Below are 12,201 nucleotides of genomic sequence, written 5' to 3'. Positions count from 1 at the left end.
TTTCTTTTGTGGTTATGAAACCCCGCTTCACCATCCAGCGAAGCTGAAAAGCGGGAAAAAAGCTCACTGAATCGAGATGTATACAGGGTGTCTTAGCAATAACGGTACAATTAAAAAAATAGTTCATTTCTTTTGAGAAAATAAATTTAAATACGTGAAATAAAATTAATTTTATATACAGGTTCGTCCTCGAGAAAATTCTTTAAATATATTACAAATATTTAATAAATTTTTTTAACTCAAATTACTCGAAAAGGAAACCACGTATAACAAAATTTTATCCTACCATTTTTATTTATTTTTTCAACTGGAAATTTACCTCTTTTCAGTTCCACCATAATTACCAGGACACCCTGTATATTCTATGCGAAACGCAGCGTTCTCGCGGTTGGTTGCTCCGGTTTTAATCGTATCGCACAATGACGGTCGTTCACAGAAAATAAAAAAAAGGGAAAAATAAACGGCAAAAAGCCGAAAAATGTATGGAAAAGCAGGCGTGCCACCGATGCTCGTACGCGAAGCCCCGGAATCGTTCCATTTTTTACCTCTCCTTCGTCGCTGCGATAGTTTTTAATGAGTACTGACGTACTTCCCGTCCCACTTTCCTGCCTTCTTTTTCCACGTCCGCCTTCTGTCTCGTTATTTTATTTACCGCAACGTAACCCGTTAAGGTAGAATCGCACACCATTTAATAACCAAGTTCCAAAAAAAAAAAAAAAAAGGAAATACATAAAATACCTTATAGATATGCAACGAAACGTTCTATGTATCTTTCTTTTTATTTTCATCTCCGTTGCAGAACGATAACGCTTCCGTGACGTTGCACCGATAACGAATATCGCGACATTAATTACCCGCCGCTTTAATAGAGTGAAAATAAAGAAAGAAGGGACCCGTGGACGATTTTCGCAAAAGACTTCAATTAATCAGAGTGACCCGGTTTCTTTTTCAAAGAAGGTAATCGTGGATCACAGTGTACAGCGGTTTTAACACAGCGACTATCGTTGTTGAATACGTGTTGTATCACACACTTTAACAGCCATTATTAACCCTTTAACCCTTGCGCACCATTCAGAGCGAATTGACCCAAAATGGAAATTCGATATCTAATAATATCTTAATATAATATTCAGTTTTTTGTCAGGCTTTCATTAATAATACCTATTTAAATAAATTAGGGACTTTTAAGTTAACCCTCGGATGGCGGACCATGGAGAGAGTCCCGATTTTAATTCAATCGCATGTTTCACATTATTTTCATTTTTTAAATTTTACACTATTCTCGCTTCCATGGAAAAATGACGAATGGAAAGGGTTAAAAGCAGAGTTTTTCCGTGTTCGTCCATCCACGGTGTTTCCATCATCCCTCCGTTTTTCCACACGAACGAATAATACGAAAGCCCATCCGAATACGCCACACGCAGCTCGTTCGTGGTCGAAGTTTCGAGCACGGTTCGATACCCGTTCCGCGGTATCTCCGGCAACGAGCACGATCTGGTTTCCGTCGATGCGCGACCCGCTTCATCCGGCCCATTAGAAACAGTTATGGTAGCAGTTAGAATAACAATCGGCCGTGATAAAGCAGCCCTGACCGCGTATATTCCGTGACGCTGGCGAATTATACGGCGGACAACATTTCGCTAATGTCTCCCGTTTCCTGTGCGTGCAACATTATAACCAACATTGCCTCGTAACCACCCTTCGCCTTTTTTCCAACCCCTCAAACGTTTTACGCGAACTCGTGCGTGTGTGTACGTCTGTAAGCGTTCGTGCGTGTTCGTGATTTACGCGGAATCAGCTCGACCAACCAACTAAACGTAGCTTGCGTGTCGACACGCACGCGTTTTCTCTCCTCACGCACCTCCATCGTAATCCTTATCCCCTTCCGTAATTATCGGATTTCCACACGGAATTCCCGCGTCACGGAGCAAAGCCACCTAGAGAAGCTGACAGTTCCGGCTGACTGTTCGCGTGACGCGATAATGACGATTCCTGCGTGTGCGCGAGCGTTTCTATTTGCATAAAAGTTTAGATAGGGAACAGTTATTGAACGGTTCCACTAATACTGTCAAATAGTATAACAACCCTGCCAATTCATTTCGAACAGCCCTAATTTTAAACGTTTTCTCGGTGAAACACTGACGAGGAAATTACCCCTAGATTTTATTATTAAAATAATAAAAGGGACACTTGGGGTGGTTTTCTTGCGAATATAGCAGTTTGGTATATTAAAGCGTCTGAAAGCTCTGAATATAAATATTCTTTTATCTGCAATCTGAACGGATAATATAAATCCACTTTAAGAGTGAAACTTTTCCGGATTCGTGACGAGACTCGCGTGTGCTCCACTCGATTTTTCTCGTTTCATCGTCACGGAAAAACCGACCGGCTCGTTTGCGATGCCACTGTTAACGCGTTCGCCTTCTTTTCCTCTTCGACCCGGGGAAACTGAACGTAGTCGAGTGCGACTTTCTGTATAAATTGCCGAACGAAGATAGATGATCGCGCACGCGACGCATAGACTTCCGTGACTAAGCGACGTCTCGAGATTCAGCGATCTAACGTTTGCCACGACGAAATCGTTGTCTAAAAGAAAATCTGGAAATCGAATGGTCGGTTTTTAAGGGTCAACTGTAGTGCTTTACCTCACTGGCAATTCAACTCCCTAGTTGAATTTACTAAGCTTTAGCCAATTTTTTTATTTTTATCATATAAAATTTCAATTTTTCCAGTTATACCATCCATTACCCTTTATAGATATTCGATATTTGAAAAGACTAAAAAAGTGGTCGAAAAAAACTGCAGTCTACATCCTAAAGGTAAAGTAACCCTTCGGTCAGAAAGTTATTAAAGTGTCACATATCTGAAAATTTAATTAAAAAGTACCTATTAGATTAAATATAAAATATTTGAGTTTTTTACATATACTGGTGCAATGTTAAATCAGCAAAATGTTCCCGTTGCAAAGTACAGTTACTATAAAACTTTGCCCTTCGATAATGTGTTAAGCTCGTAATTACATTCGTAATGTAATTACATTCGCATTTGGAAAGACATTCATTGAAAATGAAACAGAGATAAAAATACCACGCGAAAGTGGATTAAATAAATTACCTTCAAAAATCTAACAATCGTGAATTTATTTTAAAACAATGTATTCACATTTCAAGAAGATCACTGCTTTGTAGTTTTTATTTAATAAAAATCTTGAATAAATAGAGAACGAAGTAGATCTGGATATTTCATATAAAATCTTTTTGATATGGTCTCTGTACGAAGATTTCACAAATAATGGACGTTGATTTAATATTGCATTTTCGTTGATTTTCTAGGGATATGGAATATAGATTCTTTACATAAACAGATATTATGAGTTTAAATGATGAAGCAGATTCGTAGAAAGGATCGATTAAACGATTGAATTCAACGAGCAAATTGGGAATTAAATTCTGTGGTTCTGTAAATGTAAAATTAAATTTACGCTTTGTACCATGAATATTGTATTACCATCTGTAAATATTTTAAGAAAACATGGACTGTAATTTAATCCAAATTTTCGTATGAAAATTCGTGCCAAGTTAATACGACGAGAAAAGCACTTAAGTAACAAAACTAATAATTTTCACTGTGATCTTTCCAAATTTGACGTTCCAATTTCTATATAACATAATCAGGTGAACTCGTAGATACACGGTGAAGCAAATAAGCAAAACGGTCTCCTAAAAATATCGTTTTATCGGGAACCGACAATCCAATAACATCGTGATTGAACGGTTCACGAAAATGTTCGTCTATAGAGTTACGAAGGCGACATGTACGCTTCGATGCGATAAATTTCCTTTATACGCCGCCTCGATAGGTAAAAACGGTCATGAGCATAAGTTATGGGTACTTGAAAACCGCGTATCTTAAGTGGAGGGTCCCGTGAACGCTTGGCTCACCGAATTTTTCGACGAGCATCCTCGAGGATAAGGGATCACCTAATTCAAAATAAAATTTCCCAACAATCGGGAATCAACAAAAATCCTACCAACTTAGCGTAATTCTAAAAAACCTCGAAAGTAATAATTTCACAAAATTATACTAAAATTATTGCTTTTGAAATTCCCATTGTTTGGACATTTTCACGTCGATCTATGTTACTAAAATGTAAATACTTATTATCTTTCATTGTTCCAAAAATATTCCCATTTAATTTCGTCGGTCTGTAAAAACGAAGATTCAATGATAATATTACCGCAGACATAATGAAGGAAGTACCTTGATTCCAGAATACAATAACAAAGCTCGTTGAAGGCGAAACAATTGGTCTCGAGCTTTCCACGTCGTTTCTCTCGTTCAAAAATGAACCTTCTCTTGCCATAGAATCGTGGAAGTAATGTAATTTTACAGTATTTCAGCGATGAATGAAGCGCACGCAAGACAGGTATTCTTCCTCGTATTTGTCCCAAACCCTGCAGTTATTAACATTAGTTTCCTTCCTGTATTTCTGGTTGCAATTTCTGCTGCTTTACGCGCAACCAGCACGCATTTGCCTCTGCTGATGATTATTATTCTAATTAATAAGATTTTGGAATATTCGAGGATTCCAAGTGAATAGACATAACAATTATATTGTTTTTTAAATTAATATCAAAATTAAGGAGGAAAATGAAAAATATTATAAATTATTAATTGAATATTTTTCTTTGTATTAACTGTATTCTGTACATGTCCAAAACATTTCATTTCCTTCAAATTCTGGAGAATAGTCGTTAGAATTGCACGATCGGACTCGAAGAACCCTCGAACAATAACATCGATCGATATTGGCTATAATTGCTGTGCGCTCAACACTTGACCCCCATGCGCGTGTACCAGACTGTTTACGGGTACACGCACGCATCGTTGGGTCGAAGGGGAAAGTAAAAGTAGCAGGAAATTGCATTAGAAGGGCACGCACCGTCTCCCTTTTCCTGTTTCTCATTCCCTCGTTCATTGTATACACGGTAACAGGTAGAGTTGCAAGGTCGTCTAGCGTTTCGAAGGTCTCTCGCCGCTAGGGTAATGAAAAGTAATATCCACCCCTTTCAGTCATCACCCTGAACACCTATACACCTTTAACGATACCTTGTGCACCTGTTCAGTGGCGTAGAGACTTGTAAAATTTTTTCATGTCGCCCATGATCTGGGTTTCAACACGAGTATGCTATTTATTTTGTGGTTCTCTCCATGGTCCGTGCTCCTGAAATTAAATATCCTTACGGAGCAAGTTACCTATCCATTATGAACCCGGGGTGTCTGGTTTCATTCAGATGTTCAAAATAACAGTATCGGTTACATATTTTAGTAGGAGATAGATGTATAGAGAGCATTTCGAGAAATGAAATCCTTGACGGTCGCTGCAATCCCATTAAATTTCTGCGGTAACAAACGCGTGTTTCTACGCCAATGCAAAGTGTGGCGGCATTGATGGTGTAACGTGCTAGCGGCACGGGTCCCTTGGTGCCCGAAATGAGAAAGAATCGACCCCAGACAGAGGAGTGGGTTACCACCCTGTGCTTCTGTAAGGTATACGCCGTCCAAGAGGTAAGGGTTCGCCCAGGGGAGTGCTTTCCAAGTGGCAGTTTCTCGAAGGAAACGATGACCTGCGAGTCGGCAGAACCTGCACAGCACCAGGCAGAAGTCTAACGGCTGCTTTCAAACATTGAAAAGCGTAATTATATATTTATGGAAAGAGGTCGTGTGTGCGCGTCACGTATTCGACATTCGATGCTATAGCGTCTGTGGAAGATAGAAACGTATTGATAATGAAGGAGGTAACAAAAACCTTCTGTAGATAATTAAATTAATTATAATTTGAAATCTGAAGTAGTGAAACATTTTATTAGATCATGGTACATTAGATAATCGATTCAAAATTAGCTAATTTGTCATTACCTAATAAAAAATAATTTTTTTTAAATAGAAATCAAGTAACAATAGGTATTCAGTCCTCCCGTAGGTACAAATAAAAAAAGAAATAATTGCACGAAAGAAATCGAGAAAAGCAGCGATTCAAGGTACGACCGTGCAGGTATACAAAGAAATAGAAAGGCGCGTTGGGAATAGACGCGGTAATAGTAGTCGAAGTCGATGCTTGATCGTACGAAAAAGAGATAGAGACGGTCCGATGGTACGGAAGGTGTACGTTGAGGGTAGGAAACGTGCAGAGAATGTGTCGTGTCTGCCGCAAAATGTTCTGTCACGCAACTGTGTTGCATGCTGGTTGGCTCACACAAGAAACCGCTGGTTCGCACATCCAAGTGGATTTATCCGTGTAACCGTGCATCCGTGTGATACATAAAGGAGTGGTTGTGTGTAAGTACAGAGACCAGCATCGTTGCTCGGGCTATCTGCTCGCCATGGGTAACGCCACTTCGCGTGATCTCTCGGGACCGTACACCCCTTTTCCACCTTCGCTTTTCTGCACGCCGTCCACTGGCCTGTACCAACGTCAGATAAACCGCTTATTTTATTCATAAACCCACAACGTGAAATCAATATTGCATCAACGTGTGCGAGCACATAAGGTAGGAAACGTTGGAACGAGAGAGAGAGACTGGCAATATGGTCGTCCTCTCTGACGAGGATCAGAGAATGCGGGCGATGGACGGTTTAACTCAAACCATACCCCCTCACGGTTATTCCAGCCCTCTCTCTCACTCTCTGTTTCGAACCCTTCCGTCTGCGTCTCTGATCCGCCATCCGACCGTTCCTCTACCTCGTCATACCTAACGTGGTGGAATGTGGAATGAAATTAGTCCTTAGCCCCCGTCTGATGCGGTGGAACGCGATGTCCGTTCCTATGACGAGACGTTCACAGCCAGACCATGGTATCCCAGTATGTGACGAAGTGTACAGAAACACATCTTCTCGCCGATATAAATGTCATCGAAAGGGATGATGCTTTGACAGTGTATATCGTGCCGTGTTCGAAGGCACCTCGTGCCACAGACGCGTTCACGCCAGACGATTATACTATTTTTTCTTTTTTTTTTTTTTCTTTTTCATCTTTCTCCCTATGCGACACGTCAAATAACGTTGAAACGTTGTCGAGGGATCGAGGGGGAAAATGTTCCGTCGTTTCTTTCACGAGTCGCGTTGGAAATATCGCGTAGGAAAATCGTGCACTTTCGAACGGTGTGAAAAATTGAAATCGCGCGAGATAGAATTTTGGCTGAAAGATCAGGCAGATCCTACCGAAATTTTCCGCGATGAGAACTCGAGGTAGTTTTAGAATGTTGGAACGACAAATACGTGTCTAACGATCCAAGTCGAATCGTATCTAGGAGTTAGTGTAAGAAACGTAAGTTCTCCGGTGGCTGAAACGGGCCGGAAGCCACGAACGCCGGATCGAAGGGGTAAATTTTCCTTGGTCTTTAACAAACGTCTCTAATGTTTCAGGTAATACAGGGTAACACGAACACGTATTTGGAGTCCAAGCACGAGCTGGAGCCACCTCTGTGGGCGAGCAAGATCCGTTTTCTGCCCTACAGCCATCACACGCGGACGGTTTGCATGCGGGTCGAGCTGTACGGATGTTACTGGAGCGGTAAGCTGTTTGCATTCTCCAATTTTCGTTGAACTTGCCGCCGCTTAGAATACTCAACGGGCTGTCCATTAACCCTTATACCGTTGTCATGTGCGCAAATTTGCTTTTCAGAATCTTGCTTGTGCAATTATCTCTTTCATCCTTTGATGAATCAACATCGAATTAAACGTTTAACCAAACGGAAACTACTGTACATACTAAAGTACCATCGGGTACCACTGTTGTACGTCAACCACGTGTGTTAGTGCTATTAATGGAGTAATCAAATCTTTTGGAAGTATTTGAAATTTGCTAATCTGCCCTTCTTACCTCAATTGTCTTAATGCTTTCATTTATTTTCTTATTTTTCTGAAATCACTAAATTATTTTTTAATTATTTGCAAATTCAACCATGTAAATCTGGCTTTATTTACCAGGTAGTCATATTGATGTTCATTGACAATATCATAAGCTTTCACAGCAGTGATCAGAAAGTGAATACCTAACAATGACTGTTCGCTTTGATCTGACCGCAGATGGTGTGGTATCCTATTCGATGCCCCAAGGTGATAAAAGGGGTAATGGATGGGAGTTCTTCGATGCCACCTACGATGGACACTGGGACGGTGAGCTGCGTCGTGGCCTGGGTCAGTTGACAGACGGCAGGACTGGTCCTGATAACTTTAAAATGGGATATTATGATAACGATCGTAACCAGGGATGGGTCGGTTGGAGGAACGATACACGTGGACAGCCGGTCGAGATCAAGTTCGAATTCGACAAGGTCAGAGAATTCTCGGCCATTCATATCTACTGCAACAACCAGTTCACCAAGGATGTTCAGGTAGGTTATTAATTATCCTTAGGTTATTTCAGATCATTAGTCAATTCTTTATTGATGGATTATTGTAGTTTTGTTTGATTTTTTACTTCTATCAAGAGTATCACTTGGAATCTAGAGGTTCCAAAGATTATCACTCTTTTTGAGACACCCTGTATGTTATCGAAGGTAGAATGCGTGCTTCATATTTTTTTACCAGGTTTAACACTTTGGGGATGGAGCGTTCTTAAGAGTTCTTTGCACAGAGTATTATTAATTTAAAATAAAAGAAATAATTTACTGTCTACACTTACAGCTGTGTTTTATATCAAATTTTCTATAAAATTCAAAATTACCATGACAATTATGTTTAGGCACAAATATGCCTAAGTATGTCGATCGTCCGCAAAGAGTTAATTTACGCCATCGTGACACATTGATAAACGAATTAGAAATGGAAAGATAGCTCTGTCAGAAATTTAACATGGACCGCGTGTTCTCAAATACTATCATGTTAAAAGTATCGGATTCCTCTATCCCTTACAACCCTACAGTTACGGAAACGAAGATAAAGATCGAATCAGGGGAGGGTAGGTTTCACATCTAATTACGTATCCACGCCTCTGCCAACGTAAATACAAGGGAAGCGACGAATCGTTTACCCTCGCTTTGGCGACGTTATTTCTCAGCTCCCGCAAGGAATGCGCAAGCAGCGCCGATCAACAGGCTCACCATCCACGGTTGTTCGAGATCCTTTTACCATCACCTCCTTCTGGCCTGATCGTCGCGTAGCCTCTCTCCAACGAAACGATGCTTTTCCCTATCCCCCACAGTTGATTGAATATTCCAGTCGACGCTTTATCAGCCAGACGCCGGCTGAATATAAATACAATCCGAAACGGTAATTCCTGCCAGTTCGATATCTTCCGATACGACTTATTGGCCAGATCGAAGGATATCACTTAGAAATAGAATGATCATGGTTATTACGGTACAGTCAGTCCTCTGGGCAACATCGGTGATGGGATATTTCGAGGAGTGTTATAAAAAGTTACTTGTTTCATTTTTTTTTTTTTATTATGAAGAACAGTTCATCTACTTGGTACTAATTTATATGTTTTTCATTTAAATTCTATTTCATTTGAATACAATATTGGTAAAATGATAATATTTCCCGTTTCAACTCTTTCTCGTTAAGCTTCACTTCCTCCGTTTTAAAGATAGAATTCTTTTATATTACGTATTGTAATGTTGAATAAATATCCATTAACAACGTCGCGATTTAAAACATACTCGCTCGGCAAAATAATGCGAAGCGGCAGTTAATAATTCAGTCCCGTTTCCAAATGCCATGCATTCGCGACGAGCCCAGAGGGGAAAGGAAAGTTTTATTTAATTCGTCCACGAGCCGTTAATTGGAAAAATACGCGAGGCATTAAATACACTCCTGACGATATTAAAAACATTCACCGGCGGTTCAGTTTCTCTTTAATTTTTTTTTTTTTTTTTTTTTTTAATTAAGGTAAATCCAGACATCTAATTCGCGGTTGAGAGATGGAAAAATGGATGTTGGTCGCGATTCGTTACAAGCTTTACGCGTCATTCGTTGCAAACGTAATGGTCGGTCGTCGAGCGAGCGAGCGGAAATGAGTTCGCGTTATTCGGGGCATTCTTCGTCCCAACGGCGGACAATAATTCGATCCCCTTGTATAATTTCCGTTTCGCAGCGATTTCGCGACCCTTCCGCGTCGTTCGCGTTAACTTCGATAATGTAATGCAAATACATCCGCTCGCTTTCAACCCCTCCCGTTAGCGTTTCGATACCGGCACGATATACAAGCGGTCGAACGCGGCTCGCATGCGAAATCGTCCCGACGATGGAATTATTTCCGCCCGCGGAATAAAACTCACCGATTGCCGGATCAAACGTCAGATTTATACGCGATTTCCAGCTTTTGTTTTCGATCTAACGCTTTGAGCATGAACCGATCGCCGCGGGAGGAACAGAGCGGAACGACGAGAAATCATTTCACGAAGAAGTGAATTAAAAAGTGGTTATAAGATGAGATCAATTGTGGTCGAATGGAGATATTGATGAACTGTGCAGTTTGTTTCGTCTCGTTTCTTTCCATTTCTGTTAGATAAAAATTAGCTCAATAATTAGCTCGAATTTGGTCACTGATTTAATACTTCTATTACTACTTCTATTATTTCAAAGCGAATAATCACGGAATTCAGTGGTCCAATCGTTATTTTCCGCTTTCAAAAAACATATCCTTTCCCAGAAAAATATATTGTTTCAATGTTCGTTGCACGAGAAACTCTTCTATTGTAGGATGTTTGTATTGTTGCTTTGTATTTTGAATTGCAACGAGTAATCGTTATAAAAGTGCATGCAGTTGAAGCATGCTAGTGTCACATTTTACAAGGTGCACTTCGTTCTCTTTTCACATTTTATTTTCAATCTAAAATTCACACTTTATTGTGTGTATTTCTAACAAAATTAGAAGTTGCATTTCGTTCTCTTCTCACGTTTCAGTTTCAATCTAAAATTACGTATATTTCTAACAAAGTTAAATTTCATTTCTTAATTTTACTAATATTCAATTGTCACGCTTTTTATGGGCATAACAACGTATGAAATTTTTCAAATTCATTAATTCAATATCCGATACGCTATCCATACATGTCCACGTGAATTATCAGCGTGAAATATTCTCGAGCTACAATTATCGAAATGATTTTTTGATGAACGCGAACACGCGGATCTCTGATTAACATTATACAGTTTCGTCGTATGATTTAGCCTTATTGATTGAAAGCCGAGCGCATCCCTCTACCCTCGATGCAAGCTATCGTTGGAAACGCGCGAAACACTGGGAACGCTTTTATCCAAATCAAAATTCGGCCACTCCCCATTTATGGTACTGTTCAATAATCGTCCATGCATATTTCACCGCACGCACGGCCAAATCTTTAAATGCACTATAACGTCGGGCGAAACACTCGCGCGAGTTTAAAGCGGATTTGTGCTACCGGCATCATCCCCTAACGCGCGGCCACGACAAATGATCCAGTCTGTTATTATTAATACCTTCGCGGACGAGGATTTATTTTCTAATACCAAAAACTAATTAAAACTAAGTATCGCAGACTTTTCTTATTAATCTCTGCGCTGAAATATCAAAATTTTTTTCATATTACCAATTTTTCTTTTATAATATCGAATTAACAGACCCGGAACGTTTCGTTGAAATAAATAACACCGTTTAATTGAAACGTTCGATCTGTCGGCAGTCGATGTGGAACACGAGAACAGTCTATATTTTTCGGTATCAGCGATTTCACGGCCGACCACGATCAAGCTGACGATATTTTATTCCCTTGCGATTGTCGGATGGAGGAAAAATCATCGGGACGTTTCGACGTTTTTTCGAGGCAATTAATAGCCCGAAGATCGACAAACCGAGCGACGGTAACAAACAAAAATCCCGGCTCTAGTTTAGGGAAAAAAAATCCGTTAAACTGGGAAACGCAAACACCCGTTTCGCCGATGCAAAGCGCGATTCCGCTTCGTTTCAACGCTGGCCACCGAGGTCTGCCTCTAAACGACCGCAATGAGCGTTTTTTTTTCGCCGCTCGGCCACGAAACGCGCGGTTCCGAACGGATCAAGGGCCACGGTACTCTTTTCAGTGCTTGGTAAATGTATAAAATTCCACGAAACGTGCAATAAAAAAGCGTTGTAAAAAGTCGAAATAAAAATTCTCCTCTTCCGCAATCGACGTATTTGACGTAGAATTGAAATTTTCACTTGGAATGTATTCAAAG

At 40.2% G+C, this 12,201-nt stretch overlaps 1 protein-coding gene across 2 annotated transcripts in view; it reads left to right on the top strand.

Annotated features, from left to right (window-relative positions):
* LOC117605469 (discoidin domain-containing receptor 2) overlaps positions 1-12,201 on the top strand; it is a 121,502-nt gene that overhangs the window by 74,327 nt on the left and 34,974 nt on the right. For both annotated transcript variants that reach the window (XM_034326850.2, XM_034326858.2), the window contains exons 5-6: positions 7,426-7,573; positions 8,089-8,396. In XM_034326850.2, the coding sequence (XP_034182741.1) occupies positions 7,426-7,573; positions 8,089-8,396 (456 nt within the window). The remainder of the gene's footprint in view (positions 1-7,425; positions 7,574-8,088; positions 8,397-12,201) is intronic.

The sequence above is a fragment of the Osmia lignaria genome, chromosome 9 (assembly GCF_051020975.1).
Source record: "Osmia lignaria lignaria isolate PbOS001 chromosome 9, iyOsmLign1, whole genome shotgun sequence".
NCBI lineage: Eukaryota > Metazoa > Arthropoda > Insecta > Hymenoptera > Megachilidae > Osmia > Osmia lignaria.
This window is presented reverse-complemented; position numbering and strand designations above follow the sequence as displayed.